Source organism: Schistocerca piceifrons, chromosome 11 (genome assembly GCF_021461385.2).
Source record: "Schistocerca piceifrons isolate TAMUIC-IGC-003096 chromosome 11, iqSchPice1.1, whole genome shotgun sequence".
Lineage (NCBI taxonomy): Eukaryota > Metazoa > Arthropoda > Insecta > Orthoptera > Acrididae > Schistocerca > Schistocerca piceifrons.
Genome location: NC_060148.1, coordinates 151,565,374 through 151,592,283, shown reverse-complemented (window position 1 = coordinate 151,592,283; position 26,910 = coordinate 151,565,374). Strand labels below are relative to the sequence as shown.

The 26,910-nt window shown below is 45.4% G+C and overlaps 1 protein-coding gene across 3 annotated transcripts in view; it reads left to right on the top strand.

The window, feature by feature from the left end:
- Positions 1-26,910, top strand: part of LOC124719898 (neprilysin-2-like) — a 252,554-nt gene that overhangs the window by 29,934 nt on the left and 195,710 nt on the right. The window contains exon 1 of one of the 3 annotated variants that reach the window (XM_047245085.1): positions 8,587-8,658. The exons of the other annotated variants lie outside the window; for them this stretch is intronic. Coding sequence (XP_047101041.1) covers positions 8,639-8,658 — 20 coding nt within the window. The 5' untranslated portion in view covers positions 8,587-8,638. Of the gene's footprint in view, positions 1-8,586; positions 8,659-26,910 lie in introns of those variants that run through there. 3 annotated transcript variants of the gene reach the window in all.

Here is a 26,910-nt window from a genome sequence, read left to right as displayed (position 1 = left end):
TACCCTCCCATGTAAACACAACCGGTTTTTAACGTGCTTGGACTGTCGGGTTTCGTCTCGTTATTAAAAACTTTCGGCTAATATGGATGGAGTGGCTTAATGTACAGTGAAGGATATGTAGAAATATTAGTACGAAACTGTTTACACCTCGTCTAAGTGATGAGAAATAGCGATTGTGTTTACTATATCAGACTGTAACAGCTGTTTTTCAGGCGCCATATTTAACTGGGCTAGCACAACCGCTTCGGAACTTAACATGTAAACACGGTAGCGAAAAACGGCTTCCGAAATTCGGTTTTCGTCTTTCGAAAGATGTGTCACATGTAAACGTAGCGATCATGATTTCCGCGCGGGGTAGCAGCGTGGTCGAGGGCGCTTTGACACGGTTCGCGCGCATCCTCCCATCGGAGGTTCGAGTCCTCCCTCGGGCTTGGGTGTGTGTGTGTTGTCCTTAGTGTAACTCAGTTTAAGTTAGATTAAGTAGTGTGTAAGCCTAGGGACCGATGACGTCAGCATTTCCCATAGGAACTTACCACCACCCACGCATGATTTCCGTTCGGCGCTGCGTCGGCCAGATACTTCTCGATGCGAGCCGAGGTGTTCCGCTTTCACTGTCGGTCAGTGGTTGTACTTGTGTTCTGGGCGGCAACGTGTACCAGTTAGGTAGTGAAATATTTTCCAAAGAGTTACAGGTGAGTGTTGCTGGTGAGTATACTGTACAAGAAAACTCACCAAGAAAGAGAATTAAAAATGTCACGTGTGTATCGCACTAACTGGAAGGAAACGCACTCGTGGATTTCACACGTAATGAGTAATCGTCATGAAGCACATTGTTCATTCAGCAAAGGGCATATTATTATTAGGAGGAGCCTGTGAACGAGTATCTCGAAAACGGCGAAGCTAGTCGAATGTTCTCGTGCCGCAGTCCTGAGGTAGAAGGACAACGAAATTATCATCAGGCGCTAAACGATTGAACGTCCACGACTCTTCACACACTGTGCAGTCCGGAGGCTTGTCTGCTCTGCACAGCAGGACAGACGCTGATGTGTGGCATCTCTGTCGATAGGTCACAGTGCTGGTGCACGCACAAGTGTTTCAGAGCACACCGTTCATCGTACATTGTGGAGGGTGGAGCTGCGCAACATGCCACCCCTACATGTTAATATGTTGACTCAACGGCATCGTCCATTACGATTGCAGTGGGCACGGAACCGTCGGGATTCGACCCTCGGTCAATGGCAGCGTGTCGGTTCTCCGGGTGAATCACATTTTTCCTACACCAGGTCGCTGGTCGTCTCCACAAACGCCGTCATCGGCGGCCCGAAACGTGCAGCGCGCCAGGGAAGCAGGCTGGTGGGGAGCAGTGCTATGTCGCGGGAGACGTGGGAGGGCCTGAGGCAGTAGTCGAAGACACGCTGACAGCTGCGAACCACCAGCATCCCTTCGTGCCTGATGTCCTCCCTGACGGCGATGTCGTCTTTCAGCAATATAATTGTCCGTGTCTCGGAGCCAGAACCGTGGTACAGTGGTTTGAGGAGCGTTATAGTGAAACTGCGTTGATGTCTCAGCGACCACATTCGGCTGATGTGAATCCTATGACACCCATATAGGTCGCTATAGGGCGGGATCGCCGCGTTCGCAGATGGGCGGCCCGTTATTTACGCGAATTACGTGACCTGTGCGTAGACGTGTAATGCCACATAGGCCTACCTCCATAAACCTACCAACAAACTGTCAGATCCCTGATAGGCAGAATAAGTCATGTATTTCGTTCCAGAGACGGACAAACACGCTATTAAGCAGGTGCTCTTAATGTTTCGGTTCATCAGTGCCTCGTTTCACTTTTTCTCAGGAGAGATCCCTTTACCTGTATGTATAATTTTGGATAACTCGAAACGCGTTATACTAAAAATGTTTCACTTCCGTTTCATGTACTGGAACGTATTCATAAAAGTTGTCAGAGTAACGCCATGAGATACGACGGTCAGTGAAAACCTCTTAACTCCAATTTGTTAAGCCGACTGGTGTGGCCGAGCGGTTCGAATCCTGCCTCGAGCATGGATGTGTGTGATGTCCTTAGATTAGTTAGGTTTAAGTAGTTCTAAGTTGTAGGGGACTGATGACCTCAGATGTTAAGTCCCATAGTGCTCAGAGCCATTTGAATCTTTTTTTTGTTATATTTTACTGGTGAAGCAAAAACCGTACCTTAAAAAATAATATGAAGTGATCCACAAAGTTTCTGCATACACTGAAGGGGCAAAGAAACTGGTACAGGCACGCGTACTGAAATACATATCTATGTAAACAGACAGAATACGGCGTTGCAGTCGGCAACGCCTATATAAGACAACAAGTGTATGGCACAGTTGTCAGATCGCTTACTGCTGCTACAATGGTACACTATCAAGTGAGTTTGAACGTGGTGTTATGGCCGGCACACGAGCGATGGGACACAGCATCTTCGAGATAGGGATGAAATAGTGATTTTCCCGTACGACCATTTCACGAGTCCGGTAAAACATTAAATCTTCGACAGCCCTGCGGCCGGAAAAAGAACCTGCAAGAACGGGACGAATGATGTCTGAAGAGAATCGTTCAGCGTGACCAAAGTGCAATCCTTCCAAAAATTGCTTCAGATTTCAATGACGGGCCATCAACAACGTCAGCGTGCGAACCATTCAACGAAACATCATCGATATGGGTTCCGTAGCCGAAGGCCCACTCGTGTACCCTTGGTGACTGCGCGACACAAAGTTTTACGCCTCGACTGGGTCCATCGACACCGACATTGGACTGTTGATGACTGGAAACATGCAGCCTGCTCGGACGAGTCTCCTTTCAAATTGTATCGAGCGGATGGACGTATACAGTTGTACATACAACCTCATCAATTCATGGGCCCTGCACGTCAGCAGGGAACTGTTCAAGCTGGTGGAGGCTCAGTAATGGTGTGGGACGTGTGCAGTTGGAGTGATATGAGACCCCTGATACGTCTAGATACGACTCTGTGAGATGATACATACGTAAACATCCTGTCTGATCACCTGCATCCATTCATGTCTATTGTGCATTCCGACGGAGTTGGTCAATTCCAATAGGACAATGCGACACCTTACACGTCCGGAATTGCTCAAGAGCGGCTCCAGAAATACCCTTCCGCGTTTAAACACTTCCGCCGGCCACCAAATTCAGCAGACACGAACATTACTGAGCGTATCTGGGATGCCTTGCGACTTGCTGTTCAGAAGAGATCACCATCCCATCGTACCCTTACGGATTTATGGACAGTCCTGCAGGAGTCATGGTGTCAGTTCCCTTCAGCACTACTTCAGACATTAGTCTAGCCCGTAAGACGTCATGTTGCGGCACTTATGCGTGCTCTCTGGAACCCTTCACGATATTAGGCAGGTGTATCAGTTTCTCTGGCTCTTTAGTGTAAGTGAGTGTGTAGTGAAAGTATAGCTGTTGACAGATGAAAGAAATCCGTGCAGCTGCAAATCTCTCTTTGATTATAGAGTTACTGATTACTGGAAATACGAGTTTTCACTGACGGGTGGAGTTCCGACATTTTAGTTGCCTACCATCCATATGTTAAAGTAAGATACATTTCAGGAATGACAATGAGATTAAAATACTGTAAAGTTGTGTCTTCGCGTGTGAGGAGAAGGGGCGACTGAAATCATCGCGCGGGGTTGCGAAATCCCCTGCCAACCGGCTCTGCATGTCAGTCCCATTTGGAGCACTTGAGGTCACCTACCTTCTGTTTCTGATAGTTACCGGCATCCGCGATCACTAGCAGCCATTTTTCAATTTCACATTCCCCACTACAAAAGAGAACCATACTTGAAGGTGTTTGGCCCTGCAATGAACATTTACAACTACATGTTCCCGACAAGTTTATACCGTAGCAGTTCATGCGTAACGCTCGCCTGTCAGCTGGAGTTGGCAGTGCTGAGCAAGAAATTCCCAATCATTTGTGCTTCTACGTTCTCCCTTGCACCTCCCTCTCCCCCTCCCCCGCCTCCGCCAAGAGGGTTGGCTATTGTACCTCTGCCACTTGCATCTCCCGTGACTAACTCTGCCAATTTTGCACGTGCATATAATACTTGCTATGGATATATCTGTTTCTTGTTGTTGTTTACGTTTGTGTACTCTACGATTGAAGCCTTAAACCACAGTTCTCTTTGTGTATGAGGGCGTTCTTAAAATTATTCAAATTCATAACGTAATCTCCAAAGCGACAAAAGCCTTCTGCCTAAAAGCTTTTAACTGAATTAAAAGAGTTAGCAGTACACTTTATAGCTTAGAAGTTAGCGTATTCGCTGCACTGAGTGTTATAATGCCTAATAACGAAATTCATACGTTTCTGAGAAGAGGACAGTATAAAATTTTCAAATAATTTCTTTATCAAATAACATACATCATAGCAGATGAAATAAAGAGCTAAACACACATTTCTTTCCACACTTCTCAGAAGTTACCATAAAAAACCACATGCAGAGTTTCATCAAAATAACTTCTGCACTTTTTGAGAAAATGGTACGTAAACAGGGACTGATTTTTATACTTTACATTTATTAACTTATTATTTTTTATATTTTGAATTTGAAAGCCTAGAGCCATTAAAATTTACACCAATGCTGTTTAAGATATGTATCACCTATTGTAAGATGTTCATTAAAATGCCCTTAGAACTTGTATAACGATTTATGTTCCGAACAAAAATCCTACCCGCCCCACTTCAGCGTACAACGCCATTTTAGAGAGTGAAACATGGTCTTATTAGTGCTCGGACGTAATTTCTTGCAGTTGTTAAAAGTGATAAATGGAAATGAGCGTATGGCATCGTTGGCCGGTAGGCCCCATCTGGGGAAGTTCGGCAGCCAAGTGCAAAGTCTTATTTCAGTCGACGCTACACTGGGCTACTTGTGCGCCGGTAATGAGGATAAAAGGATGAGGAAGACAGCATGAACAGAGAAAATATCTTACCCGCCCGGGAATCGAACCTGGGCTCGCTTGCATGGGAGGCGAGTACGTTACCACCCAGCTCAAATGCCGACTGTTAAAAGTGATAATGGAGTATAATAAATAAGCGCTGTCCAGTGCACGCAAATCGAACAACAGAAAGTGAAGAAAGGAACTTTCATGTCCGGTCGACAGCCAAAATTATTAGTTTGCTTGAAGGCAAGGGTGCGTGGGCAGCCGTTTCTATGACTCATTCCGCCATCTGCGTAAAAAGTTAGAGGACACCACGGAAAACCCAAACGTGGTGGCTGGTCCAGGGACTGAACCCGGGTCCCTCAAATCCCAGTCGAGCCGCTTTGCCACTACATGAGCCCTGGTCGGCCTCGCATATGTGTCGAGGTCGATACTGACACTGATCAGGCCTCTGGTGACGTACGCAGCTCCAGTCTGGAGATACGCAGCTCCTACACGCCCGCAGATCATACAGAACAAGCTGCTATGCATCATTAGCAACGCTCCACCCTACACGCGCACCGTGGATATTCGTACTGAATACCGCCTTGGAACCCTCAAGGAGATGTTCAATGAGTCGCCACACGACTATACAGGAGCTCTGGACACTCGAACAATCCTTTCATCCTTGCTCTGGAAACTAAGATCACAACCATAGGAGGAAGTATAAGCCGCCAAAGACACTCCTAGCTAGGGTATAACCACCTATCACTCATTTCATTTCCGTGTCCAGTCAGCATTTCCAAAAAATAGCAGTAGCGATAGCTATGTCATTTCCTTCGTAAACATCTTGTATTGGTCGCGGGTTATCCAGGAGGGGGCATACAAATAGATGGCTGCTATCTTCTTCAGCCCCGTAGTCGCAAAAGGTGTCAGTGGTCGCTGGAAGGATTCCCTACTTCTTCAGGTTGGTCTTGCATCGGGGGACGCCCACTCTAAGGCGATTGAGGGACCTCCACACAGGGTATTGTACGTTTGCGGCAGGAGCTAGTTCTTCTTTTGGTGAAACGTCTACGAACAGTGAGCTCTTCGATGACGAGCTAACATACACTCAAGAGCGGCAACGTTGGAAAGCCCCAGCCAAAACATTGACTGAATACGCCAGCTTCTTTCAAAGCCGACCAACAGGCTACAGCAGGGAAGCCGACAAGCTTGCACACGCTAGGCGCTAATTGAGACGCGTACAGCGCGTGTGGCGCGGCGAGCATTTTTGTGGCTACACAGGTTCAGATGGGAGCGCGAAAACTGGGACGCGACGCGACTGGGACGCGACGCGCGTCTGGCCCAGGTCGCGCGGCGTTGTGGTCGCGGCAGAGTTTCTCGCGCCGCGCGCCACGCGAGCGTTGAGGGAGGGGTGTGGCGGGGCGTGGGCTGGCACTCCTGCCATGTGCTCACTTCGGCGTGGCGTATATGGGCAGTGGAAGTATTGCCCATCCAAAAAGTACAGCGTTGCAGTATATTGAATTTTATTGTCACTGAGTAGTGTTTCGTTTTTCGCCGTTTAAGCGCTCCATCTCTTTTCGTTAGTACATAATAATTTTCAGTTGCATATATCTGTCAATTTTTTCGTGTTGTCTATTAATTGTTATGAACGATGCACAGTTCAGTAACTGATGTGCCATTAGCCACTGGGACTATATCTTCTGCCTCCACAATGTTTTCAGATCGTAAGAAGGGACAGATGATTAATCGTAATGGTAGCGAGTAAGGAACTAAGGAATATTATAAAATCATGTGATCTAGAAGCAAGGCAGGAAAATAAAACAAGGTTATCTACTTGCTCCCTGCTATGCTGATATGTCTATGATCTGTTACAAAATGTCGAAAAGGCGTAATTTCCTCAGGTATGATCCCTTTGTGCTCCTGGTAAAAGACGTCCAAGATCTGAAGAACATAAGTTCCACTGTCATTACTTGGACTCGGATGTGATAACAGACATTTTACTACATACATATCGACATCACACTATCAGTATTAATAAACTAATTATACAACAGGCTACACAAATGAAGAGGTGGTCGAAATTATTCCGAAAAAATGAGTATCCTGAAACAGTGTGGTATTTTAATATATTTAATGTGTTGAAATGTATTGCTGACAAAGGTAGATCTACTTTAATGACAATGTTTTTCGAACGATGTGGACTCCCGCTCATAAGACACACCTGGCTAGCCTCCGCATTTCTGTCGCAAGCTGTATTCTCAGCTGCTGACGATACACTGACCATTGTATTGTGCGACGGATCCATTGCTTACTTTTGTCAATAACAACTATTTTACTCTCGAATCACGCGTTGTCAGTTTGGCAAGCCGTAGGTGAGTAACCGACATCTGGCATGTGCTGTCATTCTGCCTGAAGGGTGCGCTCGCCATTATTTTAACACCGCTCAGATGAACAGAAGTAATAAAATCCTTTGGTAGGTTTCTAGTCCGGTCGTGCAGTGTTAAAAATACGATGGGTTATGGGGATTCAACCAAACTTCCAACAGAACTGGTGATTTATTTTTGTGTGAATTGTTAACCTTCTCTCATTCGAAGAAGCATCATCATTTATGAGTAACGCTCACATTTCTCTTGTTAACAGGTGTAATTGTACTTCTTGTCCCAAAACACACTACAATTTGCAGTAACTCATCCTGCAGCAGCTATTGCGTCAGAATTCTGAAACAGAGTGTCCCATTAAACAAGTAATTTGCGACCAGAAAGATCAGTGGCTTACGAAAAACCTCATCGTGTCGGTTTACACTGACATAAGAGAAGAAATTTCGTGTTTATTTGCATATTAGAAAACTGTTGTTTCTCCAGCTGTCGATAACTGTTAAGAAAGAAAACATAAAATAGGAAGTATAACTTCCGACATATCTCCATAGATAAGAAAGTTCTGTTTGTTTACCAATTGGCAAAATACTCATCTCGTTATGTGCTATCATTTGCCAAAATCTCGTCTCCATGTCTCGAGCGGCTTAGGAGATATGAGGGATGTTGTGAATATTTTATTCTCGCAGGCGTGAGATCGGGAGTGAACGCGCTACATTCGATCCATTTTCTCGAAATTGGAGAGAGATAGACAGCTCCTCCCAAGTCTAAAGAAAAATTCAGTGTGTTGGCTAAATTTCGCACACATGTGGTGAAATACGGGACAAAATGCAAAATTATAGCGACCTCTATTTTTCAACTTTTCGAATTTTGGTTAGTGTCTTACTAAAATGTGTACATCACAAAAAGTATGACCATTAGCGAGACATCGGCACTTTGCCAGGAAGGTCACACATAGTGCCACAAGTAATGCAAAAATCAAATATTTTTACCGAATAATTTCTGCAAAAGGAAGATTACTGTGTGCGCGCGCTTCTATTCTGTGAGTACAGGGCGTCGCTAACCGGTACGTGGAAAGTCTGTGTACGCGTCTCAATATGAGAAGCACCAGCACGACACGTGCGGCACGCGCGTGTCTCGCTGTAGTGTCGTGTCACGGCATACGCGCTGTACACGTCTCAGTTTGCGCTTAGCCTAACGCACAAACAAATCGCAAACACTGCCCTACACTGTGGATATGATACATGATCTATCGGACACTAAACCGTAATGAGTCCATACGTTACAGGTATGCTGGTGCTGACCGAGAAGCCAACATCGCCACCCAGCTGCAGCCGGCGAATGACATGGCTCCACGACGTCAGAGGTACGCGCCTGCATGATACCCACTACTAACAAAGCCTGCCCTTGCATGACCTGTCGCAGGCAGCATGAAATCCGCTACTCCTCTTACAACCCCACCCAACTACTGCAGAGGATTTTTTCCCTTGGCTCTTGCCTTGGCACATTTTTCCTCTGCCCTTCAAACCGCTACCCTTCATTCAACTTTCGTCCCAATCTATCTCCAGATGAGCGCGTATTAATGGATAACTGTAACCAGACGTACGCAAACATCGCAGCACCCACATCCTGAGAGGTCCCACTTAGTGAAAACTAGCCAATATGCAGAGACGGCAGTAGGCCTGTTGAGTTGCCCACCGTACTAAAAAAAAAAAATAGCATACCTGTATGAGTGCGGTCGCCACTCTTCATTATCTTTGTCTTCCTTAAAATACTCACTAATTATACATCGAACAATTAATTCATATCGCTGTATTAAATTTCAGGTAAGAACTTCAGTACTTTTTTGTAAATTGTACCAGTATATTTTGTGCCACCTAGTACTACCCCACGATTTTCTCGTCCTCGAAATTTCAGAGCACTGAATTACTTGAAAACAAAAGACAAAATTTATTTTTATAATATTGCAGATTTCCCGGCAAGTGACTGAAATGATAACTTGCAAGTCGACGCCATTGAAACCCTGTCTTCCACTTGTGTAAGCGTATAAACGCCACCGCCAAGACCACAGTCTCCATGGGTTCCAAGATCGATACCATGTATTTCTAAAGATGATTCTGGACTTCGGCCTGCAGTTTTAAATTCTCAAGTGATGCGGTATTTGATGGAAAACGTACCCACACAAATAAGAAAGCTTGATTATCCTCGTGACGCTTCACATCGACGATTTTCGACTTGGGCCGTGTTCTACGTGAGCGACAGAAGCGACCGGCAGCGAGCGACTTGTGGATGCGCGACACTCCAGCGACAGGCAGCAGCATCGGGTTCAAATGGCTCTGAGCACTATGGGACTTAACTGCTGAGGTCATCTGTCCCCTAGAACTTAGAACTACTTAAACCTAACTAACCTAAGGACATCACACACATCCATGCCCGAGGCAGGATTCGAACCTGCGACCGTAGCGGTCGCGCGGCTCCAGACTGTAGCGCCTAGACCCGCTCGGCCACAGTCTGGCCGGCAGCAGCATCGGGGAAGAGGCCGGCTGTCCTGCGTGCGAGCGGACAAGATGGCTTCTGAGAGCCAGCCAGCTGTCTCTGTAAAACGTCGCCCCTAAACTGTAGAGTACTGTAGCTGGAGGTTAAGGCTACAGGCTTATATTCAGTTAAGAAAATAAAGCGAAAAGGAATGCTGTGCATGAAATTTATAAAGGGAGGAATCTCAATGGAGAATTTCATAAATATCATCAACTACGAAGATCACCAGACAAATTCTTCGAATACACGTGAATGAGCAGAGGAGCATTCGACTATCTCATCAATAAATTAAATGCAAATGTTTTTTTACATGATCAAGAACTTTAACAGCCAATAAATGAGGAAGAATGACTGACTACATGACTAACTAACCTAAATACACACATAAACACACAGACCGATAACCTGCATATCCAGCCGTGGTGTAGTGGTAGTGTTAGAATTTGTGGTTACGTGTGTCGAGAAGGTCCTCCGTTCGATAGTGGGTTCTTTGTACATTTTAACTGACTCAGTTATAGTTCTGTATACTGAGTTTTATGTATACTATTTACACTGCATCGCTGAGTATATATTCGAGGTTTTGCCAAATAACTTAATCTTTAAGTGTAAACACACCTGTCCCAGTATATCGCACACATGAGTTTCCTAATAAATTACAATGAACCATGAAATTTTACAGATATTTGATGTTGCGAACGTAATTCATCAGCAGTCAGTGCTAACGCCAAGCGTTTCAATTATTCTAAGTAGCCTGTAAAAGTAGAGCATACTAAATTTTCGTAAAGAAACTCGGACGTTTTGTGTAATGATTTGTCTATAAGTATGAAATAAAAAATATTAGGGAAACGTTTGGTGCACCTCATTTTCTGTTCAATATTTCGAGCATATTTCCAAGGCACATAGAACGTTTCTCTGATCTGCTTATTTCTTTTTCAAAAATCATTTCATAAAATATTTGACCGACTTCTTTCATTTTTTTATTTTCGAGCTTGTCAGGAAGCATGATCTTAGTGACTCCTCGTTTGCCTTCCTAACGTACATGATTCGAAGGAAGCCGTATTGACATTTAAATACCGCACCAATGTTTCCTGTTATGTGCAAAACAGCTAGGCCTTGAACAGATGAAATTTTTGACACTTCATTTACTTAGTTTGGCAGCAACTTGTCGTGAAACATTTCAATTTTTTCTCAACTCATTAATTAAGTTTTCGTTGATTACCCTGATTACTTTCAAGCAGTTAAATACTTTCATGCAAAACTAGGCCCCACGTTTTCCTGTTTCTCTCTCTTTGTTTAGCTATGAAAATTAGGACAAAACCTCATGGTGCAATTTATAGGGGATCTTGTTTTCGCTCTGCTGATGCGTTTACGGAAGCAAATCGAGTGTCAATCATACGATAAAATAGTCCTTTCTGCGTGCTGTCACTTCCAAAAATCGTCGTTTCGATATCTTGTCAGGAAGCATGATCTTAGTGACTCCTCGTTTGCCTTCCTAACGTACATGATTCGAAGGAAGCCGTATTGACATTTAAATACCGCACCAATGTTTCCTGTTATGTGCAAAACAGCTAGGCCTTGAACAGATGAAATTTTTGACACTTCACGACGATTTTTACGACCACTTGATTCCCGAAGCGCAGGAAAAGTTCGGACGCGCTGCGAGCGACCCGTCCGCGGATGTAACAACCAATATGTCAAGAATGAAAATACATATTCCGGCCTCAACTTTAAGTACAATTTAGATATATTGGTTACATTTCATACATAATAATGTATGGCCTTAAATGAAATATATGGAAAATCTACGCAATGTGATTTTACCTCTGCAAATTCTTAAACATTTCGCGCACCCATGTACTGAATTTCAGCACAGTAACGATGACGAATAACGAAAATTAATTGAGATCTATATCGAGCGAAGATATCAAGCTGTAAGATGCGAAATAACCATATTTTTTCACCAAATAGTTTTCTTAAAGTCAGATGATAAGTATTTCGCGTCCGCTCCACTGCCTTGCCGGGAAGACTAGTCGCGCGTGCTGGAGCCGTCGTCTGCGCAGAAATTCCTGATCCCGAAACAGGTCCAGAGTCGTACGAAGTGGTGGCGACGAATATGGCTCATGGACCGTGTGGCGATCACGACCAGGAGTTTGGTACAAAACAAATGCCGTAAACTTTATCCGCATGCTTGTCTGGGTCTCACAAACCCACAGGCAGTGGCGGCCACCTCCTGTACCGTCGTCGCTCCACACAGGATGACGGCGTATCGATAACGTCGAAAGACAAAAAACCAAGACGTTGTACTGGGCAACCGCTGGACTATTCCGTATTCTTCGCTGCTTCCCAAAACATCCAAAGCGCACTGGAATGTTGAGTAGTATCGGGTGTATCAAGTACGTTTGCAACTACGTTACGGGAGGAAGCGTCATCGCTGTATTTGGTATATCGGCTTCTGATGCCAACGATTAAGTTTCGCAATACCGGATAGGAAGATGTGTCAGCAGCAATGAGACGGGGTGGAGGATCTTTCAATCTCCATTTGCGAAAATCATCCCACGTGGTCCATTTTGTTGTGCACCTGGAGAATGGGCAACGAGTCTATTTGACGGAAGCAAACGCAGCGCAGAGAGCTGAAAGACCACCAGCGACAACTTTGATCAGCTTCCCCTTGGCATGCGCACGTGATCCATAAGCGAGAACTTCGCTTTACACGGAATGCCGAGGTATTTCAAGTGGAGCGCATTATCATAAAGACAGAAGTTGAACGTATGACACACGGAAAGCCTGTTCCTGGATAGGTGAATGTAAACTGAGAAGCCAAAACATTACACCCACTGCCCACCGCGACTCTGGATGCCGCCTGGTAGCGCTGCAGGCACGTGACGTGGTATCGACAGTACTTATTTGCTGCGCTTAGCTTTTAAATAGTTTTTCTGGGAAAACCTAGCGTAGTTTTCGCGTCTCGTATTTCAGTGAGTGTTTCTTGATTATCAGAGTAGCTCATCAGAAGATTATCTTGGGAATTTGTCACCGTATAGAGTAGGGTAAACATAGTCATGTGTAGGGACTGTGGTTGTTGTGAGCGGACGCAAGGAGAATTGGCCACTCTTCGGGGGCAGGTGGAGGCTTTGTCTGTTAGGCTCATCGAGCTCGAGGCGCAGGCGTCGGCTCGTAGTGGCGTTGGGGCAACTGTGGTGAGACCTATGCCTACTTCGGTGGCCTTGGAATCACATGGAACCCCTGATGTCGCTGCGTCTTCCGGCAGTGAGCATCTTACCGGTCAGCCATCACTCCAGGGTGAATGGCGGACAGTGGTGGGCTCGCGCGTGCCTGGCCGAAAGGCAAAGGTGGGATCTGGCCGCGTGGCAGCTGCCTTACCCCTTTCCAACAGGTACGGGGTGCTTCCTAGTGGTGATGACATCGTTTCCGAGCCACCACAGGATGCCTCGCCTGTTGGGCCAGTGGCCGATTCTCCGGCAAGGTCCCGACAGTCACAGAGGGCGGGCCTATTAGTTATAGGGAGCTCCAACGTTAGGCGGGTTATGGAGCCCCTCAGGAAAATAGCGGGTAGGTCGGGGAAGAATGCCAGTGTGCACTCGGTGTGCTTGCCGGGGGGTCTCGTCCGTAATGTGGAGGAGGCCCTCCCGGCAGCTATTGAACGCACTGGGTGTGACCGGCTGCAAATAGTAGCACATGTCGGAACGAATGACGCCTGCCGCTTGGGTTCTGAGGCCATCCTCGGTTCCTTCCGGCGGCTGGCTGATTTGGTGAAGACAACCAGCATCGCACGCGGAGTGCAAGCTGAGCTTAATATCTGCAGCATAGTGCCCAGAGTCGATCGCGGTCCTCTGGTTTGGAGCCGTGTGGAGGGTCTAAACCAGAGGCTCAGACGACTCTGCGACTATAATGGTTGCAAATTCATCGACCTCCGTTATTGGGTGGAGAACTGTAGTGCCCCCCTAGACAGGTCAGGCGTGCACTACACACCGGAAGCAGCTACGAGGGTAGCAGAGTACGTGTGGCGTGCACACGGGGGTTTTTTAGGTTAGAGGGACCCCCCCTTGGGCGAAACGATAAAATACCTGACGGCTTACCAGAGAGGACATTATCATCGTTGATAAAGAACGTCCGTCCTCAGAGACCAAAAACAGGAAAAGTTAACGTAATATTGGTAAACTGCAGGAGTATCCAGGGCAAGGTTCCTGAATTACTATCTCTTATTGAAGGAAATAGTGCGCATATAGTATTAGGAACGGAAAGTTGGTTAAAACCGGAAGTGAACAGTAACGAAATCCTAGACACAGAATGGAATATATACCGCAAGGATAGGATAAACGCCAATGGTGGAGGAGTATTTATAGCAGTAAAGAATTCAATAATATCCAGTGAAGTTATTAGCGAATGCGAATGTGAAATAATCTGGGTTAAGTTAAGTATCAAAGGTGGGTCAGATATGATAGTCGGATGCTTCTATAGACCACCTGCATCAGCAACCGTAGTAGTTGAGCGCCTCAGAGAGAACCTGCAGAACGTCGTGAAGAAGTTTCGTGATCATACTATTGTAATAGGGGGAGACTTCAATCTACCAGGTATAGAATGGGATAGTCACACAATCAGAACTGGAGCCAGGGACAGAGACTCTTGTGACATTATCCTGACTGCCTTGTCCGAGAATTACTTTGAGCAGATAGTTAGAGAACCAACTCGTGAAGCTAACGTTTTAGACCTCATAGCAACAAATAGACCGGAACTTTTCGACTCCGTGAATGTAGAAGAGGGTATCAGTGATCATAAGTCAGTGGTTGCATCAATGACTACAAGTGTAATAAGAAATGCCAAGAAAGGAAGGAAAATATATTTGCTTAACAAGAGTGATAGGGCACAAATCGCAGAATATCTGAGTGACCACCATCAAACGTTCATTTCTGAGGAAGAGGATGTGGAACAAAAATGGAAAAAATTCAGAAACATCGTCCAGTACGCCTTAGATAAGTTCGTACCGACTAAGGTCCAAAGCGAGGGGAAAGATCCACCGTGGTATAACAATCATGTACGAAAGGTACTACGGAAACAAAGAAAGCTTCATCATAGGTTTAAGAGTAGTCGAATCATAGCTGATAAGGAAAAGCTGAACGAAGCGAAAAAGAGCGTAAAGAGAGCAATGAGAGAAGCATTCAACGAATTCGAACATAAAACATTGGCAAACAATCTAAACAAGAGCCCTAAAAAGTTTTGGTCATATGTAAAATCGGTAAGCGGATCTAAATCCCCTATTCAGTCACTCGTTGACCACGATGGCACCGAAACAGAGGACGACCGAAGAAAGGCAGAAATACTGAATTCAGTGTTCCGAAACTGTTTCACTGCGGAAAATCGTAACACGGTCCCTGACTTCAGCCGTCGCACGGACGCCAAAATGGAAAATATTGAAATAAACGATATCGGAATTGAAAAACAACTGCTATCACTTAGTAGCGGAAAAGCATCCGGACCAAACGAGATACCCTTAAGATTCTACAGTGATTATGCTAAAGAACTTGCCTCCTTTCTATCAGCAATTTATCGTAGATCGCTGGAAGAACGTAAAGTACCTAGCGACTGGAAGAAAGCGCAGGTCGTTCCCATTTTCAAGAAGGGTCATAAATCAGATGCGAATAATTATAGGCCTATTTCGCTTACGTCAATCTGTTGTAGAATAATGGAACATGTTTTGTGTTCTCGTATTATGACGTTCTTAGATAATACAAATCTCCTTCATCATAACCAACATGGATTCCGCAAACAGAGATCATGTGAAACTCAGCTCGCCCTATTTGCCCAAGAAATTCACAGTGCCGTAGACACTGGCGAGCAGACTGATGCCGTATTCCTGGACTTTAGGAAGGCATTTGATACGGTTCCGCACTTACGTTTAGTGAAAAAAATACGAGCTTACGGAATATCGGACCAGGTTTGTGATTGGATTCAGGATTTCCTAGAAGAAAGAACACAACATGTCATTCTTAACGGTTCAAAATCTGCAGATGTAGAGGTAATTTCGGGAGTACCGCAGGGAAGCGTGATAGGACCTTTATTGTTTACAATATACATAAATGACTTAGTTGACAACATCGGTAGCTCCGTGAGGCTATTTGCAGATGACACGGTTGTCTACAAGAAAGTAGCAACATCAGAAGACTCGTACGTACTCCAGGAGGACCTGCAGAGGATTAATGCATGGTGCGACAGCTGGCAGCTTTCCCTAAACGTAGATAAATGTAATATAATGCGCATACATAGGGGCAGAAATCCATTCCAGTACGATTATGCCATAGGTGGTAAATCATTGGAAGCGGTAACGACCGTAAAATACTTGGGAGTTACTATCCGGAGCGATCTGAAGTGGAATGATCACATAAAACAAATAGTGGGAAAAGCAGGCGCCAGGTTGAGATTCATAGGAAGAATTCTAAGAAAATGTGACTCATCGACGAAAGAAGTAGCTTACAAAACGCTTGTTCGTCCGATTCTTGAGTATTGCTCATCAGTATGGGACCCTTACCAGGTTGGATTAATAGAAGAGATAGACATGATCCAGCGAAAAGCAGCGCGATTCGTCATGGGGACATTTAGTCAGCGCGAGAGCGTTACGGAGATGCTGAACAAGCTCCAGTGGCGGACACTTCAAGAAAGGCGTTACGCAATACGGAGAGGTTTATTATCGAAATTACGAGAGAGCACATTCCGGGAAGAGATGGGCAACATATTACTACCGCCCACATATATCTCGCGTAATGATCACAACGAAAAGATCCGAGAAATTAGAGCAAATACGGAGACTTACAAGCAGTCGTTCTTCCCACGCACAATTCGTGAATGGCACAGGGAAGGGGGGATCAGATAGTGGTACAATAAGTACCCTCCGCCACACACCGTAAGGTGGCTCGCGGAGTATAGATGTAGATGTAGATGTAAGTAAGCGGAGGAGACACGGACGAGGGATCACCCTAGTGAAGGTATGGTGGGCTGCAAATGGGGTAATCCACTGGGGTAAGCGACTTGAACAAAGGGCAGAGTATTATTAGGCAGAGCCTGTGAACGACTAACTCGAAAGCGGCAAAGTTGGTGGAATGTTCACGTGCTACTGTCGTGAGCTCCTACAGAAAAACGTAGAGGGACAGTGAGACTACGGCTAGGCGCCAAACGGTTGGACGACCACGACTCTTCAACGAACGCGGGGTTCGGAGGCTTGTCCGCTCTGTAAAGTAGGGCAGAAGGTGATCTGTGGCATCTCTGCCGAAAGAGCACTGTACTGGTGCACGCACAAGTTTTTCGGAGCGCACCGTTCATAGTACGTTGTCGAACATGGAGCTCCGCAGCAGACTGCCCCTACACGTTCACATGTTGACCTGACGACATCATCAATTACGACTGCTGTGGGCATGGAACCGTCGGCATTCGACCGTTGACCAACGGAAACGTAAATAACATTTCTGCTACACTAAGTCGATGTTCGTCTCCACAAACGCCGTTATCGAGGTGAACGGCGTCTCGAAACGTCGAAACGTGCAGCGCGCCACGGACGCAGCCTAGTGGGAGCAATATTATGCTGTGGAAAACACTCTCCTCAGCTTGGATGGGACCTGTGGTAACAATCGAAGACACGCTGACAACTGCGAACAACCTGCATCCCATCATGCTTTAAGTCATCCCCAGCGGCGATGTCATCTTTCAGCAATATACAATGAAGAGCCAAGAAAACTAGTACACCTGCCTAAAATCATCTAGATGCCTCGCGGGCACGCAGAAGTGCAGCACACGATGTGGCATGGACTCGACTAATGTCTGAAGTACTGCTGGGGGGAACTGACAGCATGAATCCGGCAGGGCTGTCCATATCCATCCATCAGATTGTCTCCACACCCGTACACTTCGTTCTGCTCGATACAATTTGAAACGAAACACGTCCGACCAGGCAACAAGTTTCCAGTCATCAACAGTCCAATGTGGTGTTGACGGGCCCAGGCGAGGCGTAAATGTTTGTGTCGTACAGTCATCAACGGTACATGAGTGGGCCTTCAGCTGCAAAAGCCCATGTTGATGACGAGAACTGGGATCTCAGGGTGGGGCAGGACAAGGTTACGATTGTGGACGGTGCCGTAATCAGTTACTCTCGGTTGCACAACAAATAGTAAACTTTATTTAAAGAAATTAAAATTTTAAAACACTCTCTTTAAAAGAACACACAGTTGACTGTATGACGGCTGAAAGGCCTGAATTAGGAGTCAGGAGAACAATTCCAAATAGCTCGTATTAAGATAAATACTTCGTTTTACGACAAACTGTAACACTAATGAAAGCCTTATTATAAAAGAAGTGAAATTATTACTCGGCTGAAAGCCACAAACAACTTCAAAACACAAACAGCTGAAGGCCTGAATCAGAAGTCAGAAGAACAATTCCAAATATCACAAATTTCAATAAATTCTTTTCTTTTAAAACAAGTTTGCTTTAAAAATACTTTGCTTTAAAAAAAGTTATTGTAGCACGGCTACTACGAAAGAAGTGAAACTATTGTTCGGCTGATGGTCACACACAACCTCAAATCACAAATGGCTGAACGCCTGAACTGGAAGTCAGAAAAACAATTCCAAATAGCACCTTTAAAATAAATAGCTTGCCTTTAGAACAAGTTTGCTTAAAAAAAAAAAAAAAAACTTACTGGAAATCAGCTGAAGGCCTTATGACGAAAGAAGCGACATTATTGCTCGGCTGAAGGCCACACCAACAATAATTAGAAAATTACAAATATCCTGAAAACAAACATCACAATCTAATGAATCAGGACAAGCGGTTCTCCGCAAGTGTTCCAAGGGTCGGCCTGGGAAGGTAACATAAGGTAAGGTGAGACAGGCAGCCAAGACTTGTACTCACGTAGCACGATGACATCTCAAGCTAGGGGCAGCTTAAGCGCCGACCGACCGACTAACCAATGCGCCGATCACCGGTACAACGATGGAATAGTTTCAGGCAAGGGTGAAGAGACAGACAGCACTACGTCTTCAGAAAACACCCAAGGCCGAAGGAAACACTTGAACGAAGGTAGACATACCAAAATACATGCACAGTACAATACAAGAGGCTGTCGAACTACGCGCCGTGTCGGACAGCATCAACACGACATGGAAGGTACACTGCCGGAAAAGTGCGCCAACTTCCAGGGCAGGTAACTGGGGCGTGTGTCGTTGAATGGTTACTACGCTGACAGTTGTTGATGGCGCAGCACTGAAATCTGCAGCAATTTGCGGAAGGTTTGCACTTCTGTCACGTTGAACGACTCTCTTCAGCCGTCGTTGGTTCCGTTCTTGCAGGACCTTTTTCCGGGCGCAGTGATGTTGGAGATCTGAAGTCTTACCAGATTCCTGATATTCACGATACACTCTTGAAATGGTCGTACGGGAAAATCCCCGCTTCATCGCTACCTCAGAGAGTCTGTGTCGCATCGCTTGTGCCCCGAGTTAACACCAAGTTTATCTCCCTTATCTAGGTAACCTGCCATTGTAGCAGCAGTAACCGATCTAACAGCAGCGCCAGACACTTGTTGTCTTATATAAGCGTTGCCGACTGCAACGCCGTAACCTGGCTGTTTACCTATCTCTCTATTTGAATACCAATGCCTGGTTTCTTTGGCGCTTCAGTGTAACTGTCCGTGTCTGGAAGCCAGAACCGTGGTACACTGCCTTGAGGAGCATTGAAATGAACTCACGTTGATGTCTCGGCGGCCAAATTCGCCTGATGTGAGTCCTATAGAACCCATGTTGGTCGCTGTAGGGCGCCATCACGGCGTGTACAGATCGCCGTCCCGTTATTTACTCGAATTACGTGAACTGTGCGTAGAAATCTAACGCCACGTGTCTCCACAAACGTACCAACAAAGTGTCGGCTCCCTGATACGCAGAATAAGTGATGTACTTCGTGCCCAAGATGGACAAACAAGCTATAAAACAGATGGTCATAATGCATTGGTTCATCAGTGTATACTCAACTGATGCATTGGAACGCATTTACACAGTTGTTCCGAGCAATGACGAATATATTTACCTACGGTTTTTTAATGTTTAATGATGGTGGACCGCTGTGGCCGAGCTGTTCTAGGCGTTCAGTCCGGAACCACGAGGCTGCTGCGGTTGCAGGTTCGAATCCTGCCTCGGACATGGATGTGTGTGCTGTCCTTAGGTTAGTTAGGTTTAAGTAGTTCTAAGTCTAGAGGACTGGTGACCTCCGATGTTAAGTCCCATACTGCTTAGAGCCATTTGAACCATTTGAATGTTGGTGGATCGACTTCATTTGAATCTTTATTAACTCTCAATGGTGAGTAGTGCGCAGCGTATCGAGACGACTGTCAGTGTTCACGGTTGCTCGAGGATGACATTCACAGGGTTCACACAGTCGCTGATGCTGTTATTTTGTCCACCACGCAACAAATTCAAACACTTTCTACCACCATCATTTCAACGCGTTTTCCATCGGGTCCGGTTCGTTTGTGGGAAAAATGCGAGGACAGTATTGCTGAAGTCATTCTGCATCAAGTGTGTACATCAATAGCGAACCGTAAACTTGAATTTCATGCGGTAGTCCACACCGAGGTGTTGATTTCCCCAGACGACATGTGCCTGATGGTGTCGGGCAAGATGTTGCGCTGTTAGGAACGCGAGCGCCGAATCGCGTCCTGCACGATACACTCGAGAAAGTGAAAGAGGACGGCAGTACAATGGAGATGCTTTGAGTCAGTCAGTACGAACTCGGGTCCCACTTTTATCAGCAGCAGAAAACACTGATGACAACAGTCGCCAGCCGGTTGTCATTTGCATCTGCAATTGAGAGGATACTGCAGAGAAATACTGCTCTAAAAAGCTGTTTCCTATCTAAACGAAACTGTCTTGTAACTACTAGGTTCTTTTCTGGAAACTCCACTGCCAGAAGGCTAGTTACTGTTTGCACACAGTACAAGATGAGAACAAAACTGCTGTAGAACTCTACTCTGTTACACAGAGCACTGCCTCCAGTTCCCATAAAAGGGCAGAAAACGTTTTGTCCTTTTAAAAGTGAAGCATATTGTTACTGAATCTGATCACAGAAATTCACTTAAGGTAGCTGGCAGTTGAATGTACAACTATTAGAATATAAACTACATCTTTGTGCTAACCGGATACCCCAGTACAGTGGTATGTATTTCATTGGTTAACTCTGGAAAGAGAATCAAAGTGGAAAGCAGTGGAAAAAAGCTCTTATTTTTCAGAAGTGTTATTATTGTTATTTAATGACTCTGAACTATTTGATGCACTATGTGCTTTAGGAACACTGGAGTTCTGTATGATGAACTGCGGAACTTGCTGAATGAATGTATTGAATTGTTGAGGTAAGCAGAGTAAGTCACTGTTGTAAATGTAAAGTTGTTGCTGACTGGACTGTACAACATGGAAAATGTAACATGTGTTAAGTACTGTGACGAAGTTATCTGATGGACAGATTTACTTTTTTTTTTTAAAAAAAAAGGGCTAAAGAAATGAAAATATGTGAAATAAACCACATTATCTGAATTCCCCCAGTGTTTGAACTTTAAAATATAGTAACCCTATGTGTAAGGGAGGCAACGGCCTTGCAGCAGTGGATACACCGGTTCCAGTGAGATCACCAAAGTTAAGCACCGTGGCCGGCACATGGATGGGTGACCATCCAGCCGCCATGCGCTGTCACCATTTGTCGGGGAGCACTCAGCCTCGTGATGCCCAGTGAGGGGCTACTCGACAGAGTAGTAGCGGCTCCGGTCAATGAAAAGCGTCATAATAACCGGGAGAGCGGTGTGCTGACCACACGCTCCTCCTATCTGCATCCTCAACTGAGGATTACACGGCGGTCGGATGTCCCGATGGGCCACTTGTGGACTGAAGACGGAGTGCTATGTGTAGGGTGCTCATAATTAATGTTCCAGTATGAAAAAGCTGCAGAAAGAGAATCACTGCTCAGAATGGCGTCAAATTTGAACAGCATATTATTCACGCAGGGGAAACATTGTGGGAAAAAAAAGAAAAAAAAAAGAAATAAAAGTTTGGCGAGTAGACGAAGCTATAAGCGTCAAGAGAACACATGCCAACGGATGCGCGGCGCACGGCTGTTCCTCAATTCGTGTCCGAGACGCCCTGCGTGACTGTCTCCATGAAGGATCGCAAGATGGCGATGAAGCTCTTCTATAAGAACGGTGGCAGCGCGCGAACAGGCCCGCAGAAGTTCCAGACACGGAAGTACAAGTAGAGGTATTGCTCTGTTGTCTGCTAAGGTGTAAGAAGTGTGTCAGAACTCTCCATTACACTGAAAACAATATAACCAACTTAACGCTATTCTTTGTACTGTCTAAGTACTCACACATCGATAGTAACAATCTGAGGGCGAAAAATGGGAGCGCGATTCCAAGTCTGTCTGCGAGAGTAAACTTTCAGTAGCGTCCGTCGAGAGCTCGGAAACAGAAGACGTGTCACGCTGCCCTCACGCCGGTGATGGCAGATTTTGCCACACACAAGGTGTGATTTCATTTATATGGCCAGGAGAGATCTAGATGGCTTAACTACGCCTGAGGATGGAATTCAAGGTAAAATTCGCAAGCATAGTGCAAAAGCAATTGCAGGGTTTGGCCTGCGATTGTCAGTCGGAGTTTGCATTAGTACAATGTTTTGCTTGTCAGTTAAAGAAGCCTCCGTATGCTCCAAATAATTATAATTATTCTCCACATCTAAATAATATGCTGTGGTTATTCAATGTTAATGTAACTTTGAAATTGAAATAATTTGTTAATCTGACACTCAGCCGTGATTGATACCTATGGCATTGTCCATTATTTCTGAAGTTTTAAACATACTTAATTTATTAAATTCCTTCTCACAGGTTATTTACCAGTTAACAGGACCCAAACAAACTCCTTTTTATTAAATTCATTCTTAGTAACGATAAGCTTTAGTCGCTGCTGCTGCATGCTGCTGTCAATTGCTGTAAACCACATGGAAAAAGGCAGTCATCTAAATGGGTGAGTGCAAAACTTAGGGCCAAAACAGAGACACTTACACGCCTCAAAGTGTCATGTACTGTAATCCAGTAAATTCCGTTGCACAAGCCAGATTCTGTATGACTTGTAAATTCTTGTACAAAAACTCCAGTCTGACAGCGTAGGTATTCATTGTTAAAGGTTCATTTGCTCCTGTAATTTTTCATATTCAAAACCGCAGTAAGATAGCTTATACAAATGTTGGTTTTAAGTTTTTCGTGTGTAGCGATTCTGTTGAGGGCTTAAATGACAGTGAAACAGACACTCAAACAACACTCACACAGTGTGACGCAGGTCAGATTCGGTTTACTGATAGCTCAGGTTGCTTATCGAGTCTATTTTCACAGACGAACATAGGTAATATTTGTTGTAGGAACGTCACATATTTGTTGCATAGACGTTACAAAGGTTCTGGGGAAAACGATTACAAAATTCAAAAAGACAGGTTTTTTTTTTAAGTACAGCGTCCGAAGCGAGGAAGCCAGATGATCCGATGTCTGTCAAAAATGTGGCGACAACTTTGCAGGAGGGATCGAACGGTGGTGCACGAACATACAGTGCGAGGGGATTGCCCAAACTTTGGATATGCCCGCGACCACGGTGCATAAATTCCTACGAGACATCCTGGACTGCTGCCCACACAACATTACCCGTGTTGAGGAGTTGCTTTCTGATGACCCACCAGCATGACAAACGTTCGCTATGGAATTTCCAGCTCACATGCAAGTGGACAACGACTGGCCTCGGAACATTCTGCGGACAGACGAAGCCCACTTCCATCTCCACAGACGTGTCCATACCCAGAACTGCAGAATATGGGCAACGGAAAATCCTCATGCAAATCAACCTTTGATTCTGCAAAGGTGACTGTGTGGTGCGGGTTGGCGGCACCGTTTATCGTAGGGTCATATTTTTTTCGAGTCCAGCGGGTCCCGTTACCTGTACCGTCACTGGTAAACGCTGTGAGCGTCTTTCGCGCGCCAACGTCGTTCCAAACCTCCAACAGCGTGGATGTGTGGGTGGGATCACTGTTATGCAAGATGGCGCTGCTCTGCACATCGCACAGCCTGTGTAGCGGCTGCTGCAGAGGCATTCCGGGAGTGCTCGCAGAATTACCAGCCGTCATTCCCCTACAGCCTGGCCATCCAGATCACCTGGTCTCATTCCGCGTGGCTTCTGGCCGAGGGGTTATCTGGAAGGTGTTGTGTTCAGTGCGCTGACTGCGAAGGCGGCTGAATTAACGGCACGCCTTACGCAGGCCAGTCTGACCGTGACCCCTGAGAAGCTCCGATCAGTCATGCCCATTGAACAACAGGGTGGTGTAATGTGCCACTCATACCATAGCCATCGTATTGTGGTTCATACGTCAGTTGTAGCCGACCCCATCTACGATAAGACTCTAGGACTTTAATAATTTCATAAAACCAAGTTTTATGTAAAATAGAGGTGAACTTTTCTTTCAGTCCTCCAAAGAATGGAATATTACAGTTTTGCATCCAGCGTATGCATTGTAGTTGGTAAGGCTTGCTGAGACCAGTATCTGTGTTTTGCACTGCTGTCCCTTTCGCATAGGAAGTAGGGGTACGGACTATGGCCACCCTTTCACCAATGGTCAAGGAGAATACTTTCGGATTCCCAGAAATGATGCACTAAAATCCTTTGTTATTAAGCTTCTCCGGCTTCAAGCCTACAATATCGTGTTTCTCTTTCAAATATATTGAATATCCAACTGGTATGGAAGCTTTTAGTGCAGAGATCAGCCTTGAGAATTCTTTTTGAAGATTTAATGAAGAGTCTCCAGCTTCGTGCTGAATTCCAAATTCCAAACCTATGCGTCAAACCAGGAACATTGGAGATGTACAAAAGGTCATCCTAATCAGAAATGTTAGGAAGGATTTTTTTTTTAATTTCTGAACGAAGAAGAAGAAAAGTTCAAAAGGCCAACAATTTCTTTTCCTGTAGCGTAGTGGTTTATACAAATGACAGACCTGTGACCAAATTATACCGTTCAAGTTGTGAAAACACCTGCGGCACGCGGCAGTCATGGAATTTATAATCTTCATCAGGTCCGTCATGCGCCTCATGCGCCGTCGTGTCTACACATGGCAGACGTACAGAGTAAAAGATTCAGTTTTCCGTTTAAAGTTGTGTCCTCATATGTTCCAAGAGCAGAATTAATAGTAATCACTGTAATTTCAAGACTCACTCCATGCCACTGGAATCCCAAAACGGTCAGATTTCACATTGTTGTTGCAGTCTTGGTTAAAAAAAAAAAAAGAATTCGCAGATGACGACGGGCCAAAGTTATAAGGAATTCTTGCGTCTGTAAGAATAGCGATGCGCGAAGCGTACAACAGCTTCCACCGTCGTACTTCAACGAAAGATCTCGCCGAGAGCCCGAGAACATTATGGCCTACACTGCTTAGGGGGCCGAATGGTTCTATCCAGTCACCCTCCAACGAGTGTGGTGCGGCAATAGCGAAGGAAAAACGGAAGTTTTAGATTTGGCATTGATGAAATCATTCAAACAGGATTAGTACAAAGATATCGTCGTTTGACCATCGCACACGCCTTCGTAAAAAGGGCATAGTAATAGGCATCCCTGGCGGAGAGAAACAACTGGCAGAGTTGAAAGCAAATAAGTCGCCAGCCCAAGGATGAACCTCGGAACTCTACGCCATTGGCCATTAACTGACCTTGGGGGTAACGGGTATCTCTCGGCCATTGCAAAGACCGAAGCACCTGGAAAAATGCGCTGCTGACTGTTGTGTATAAGAAAGGTAAAATAATGGACCCGAAAAATTACAATATCCTTAGTATCGGTTTGCTGCAGAATCCTTGAACATATTCTCAGTACAAAAACACTGAATCTCCTTGAGAAGGAACAGCTTACGTCCACACATCAGCATGGTTTTAGAAAGCATCGCTTGTGCAAACGCAGTTTGTCGTTTTCTCACGTGATATACTACGGACTACGGATGAACTGCAACAGGCAGATTCTCTGTTTGTAATCTCCAAAAAGCTTTTTCCATTGTGGCCCACTGCAGGCTGTTAACGACGGCACGAGCTAATGGAGTAAGTCCACAGATATGTGAGTGGCTCGAAGACTTTTTAACTAACAGAACACGTTAAGTTGTCCCCGACAGCGAGTCTTCATCACAGGCATGGCTATTGTCATGTGTGCCCCAGGGAAGTGCGATAGGACCGCTGTTATTATTTATATACATAAATCATTTGTCTGACAGGGTGGGCAGCAATCTGTGGTAGTTCGCTGATGATTCCGTGGTGTACCGTAAGGTGTCGAGGCTGACTGACTGGAGGAAGATACAAGACGACTTGGGCAAAATTTCCAGTTGTGTGATGAATTGCGGTTAGCGTTAAATGTGGAAAAATGTAAGTTAATGGGGATGAAGAGCAACCTGTAATGCTCGGATACAGTATTACTAGTGGTTTAAGTATCTGAGCGTAACGTTGCAGAGCGATATGAAATGCAACGAGCATGTGGGTATTGTAGTAGGGCAGACGGATGTTCGAACTCGGTCTATTGGGACAATTTTAGGGGAGTGTGGTTGATCTGGAAAGGAGACAGCAATTGGAACACAAGTGCAACCGGCTCTTGAGTTACTACCCGAGAGTGTGGCGTCCCCAACCAGTTCACACAGGCGTCTTGCTAGATTTGTCACCGATAGGTTCAATCAACAGACAAGTGTTACAGAGAGGCTTCGGGAACTCTAATAGGAATCCCTGCAGGGAAGGCTACGGTCTATCCGCGAGGCACTAATGAGAACGTTTAGACAAGCGACACTTGAAGCAGTCTGCAGAACGAATCTACTGCTGCTGGCGAACATTTGGCGTAAGGACCACTAAGATGAGAGAAATTAGGGCTCGAATGGGGGCGTATAGACAGTCGTTTTTCCCTTGCTCCTTTTGCGGGCGGATCAGGAAAGAGAATGACCACTGGTAGTACAAGATACCCCACGCCAAACTCCATGAGGTCACCTGCGGGGT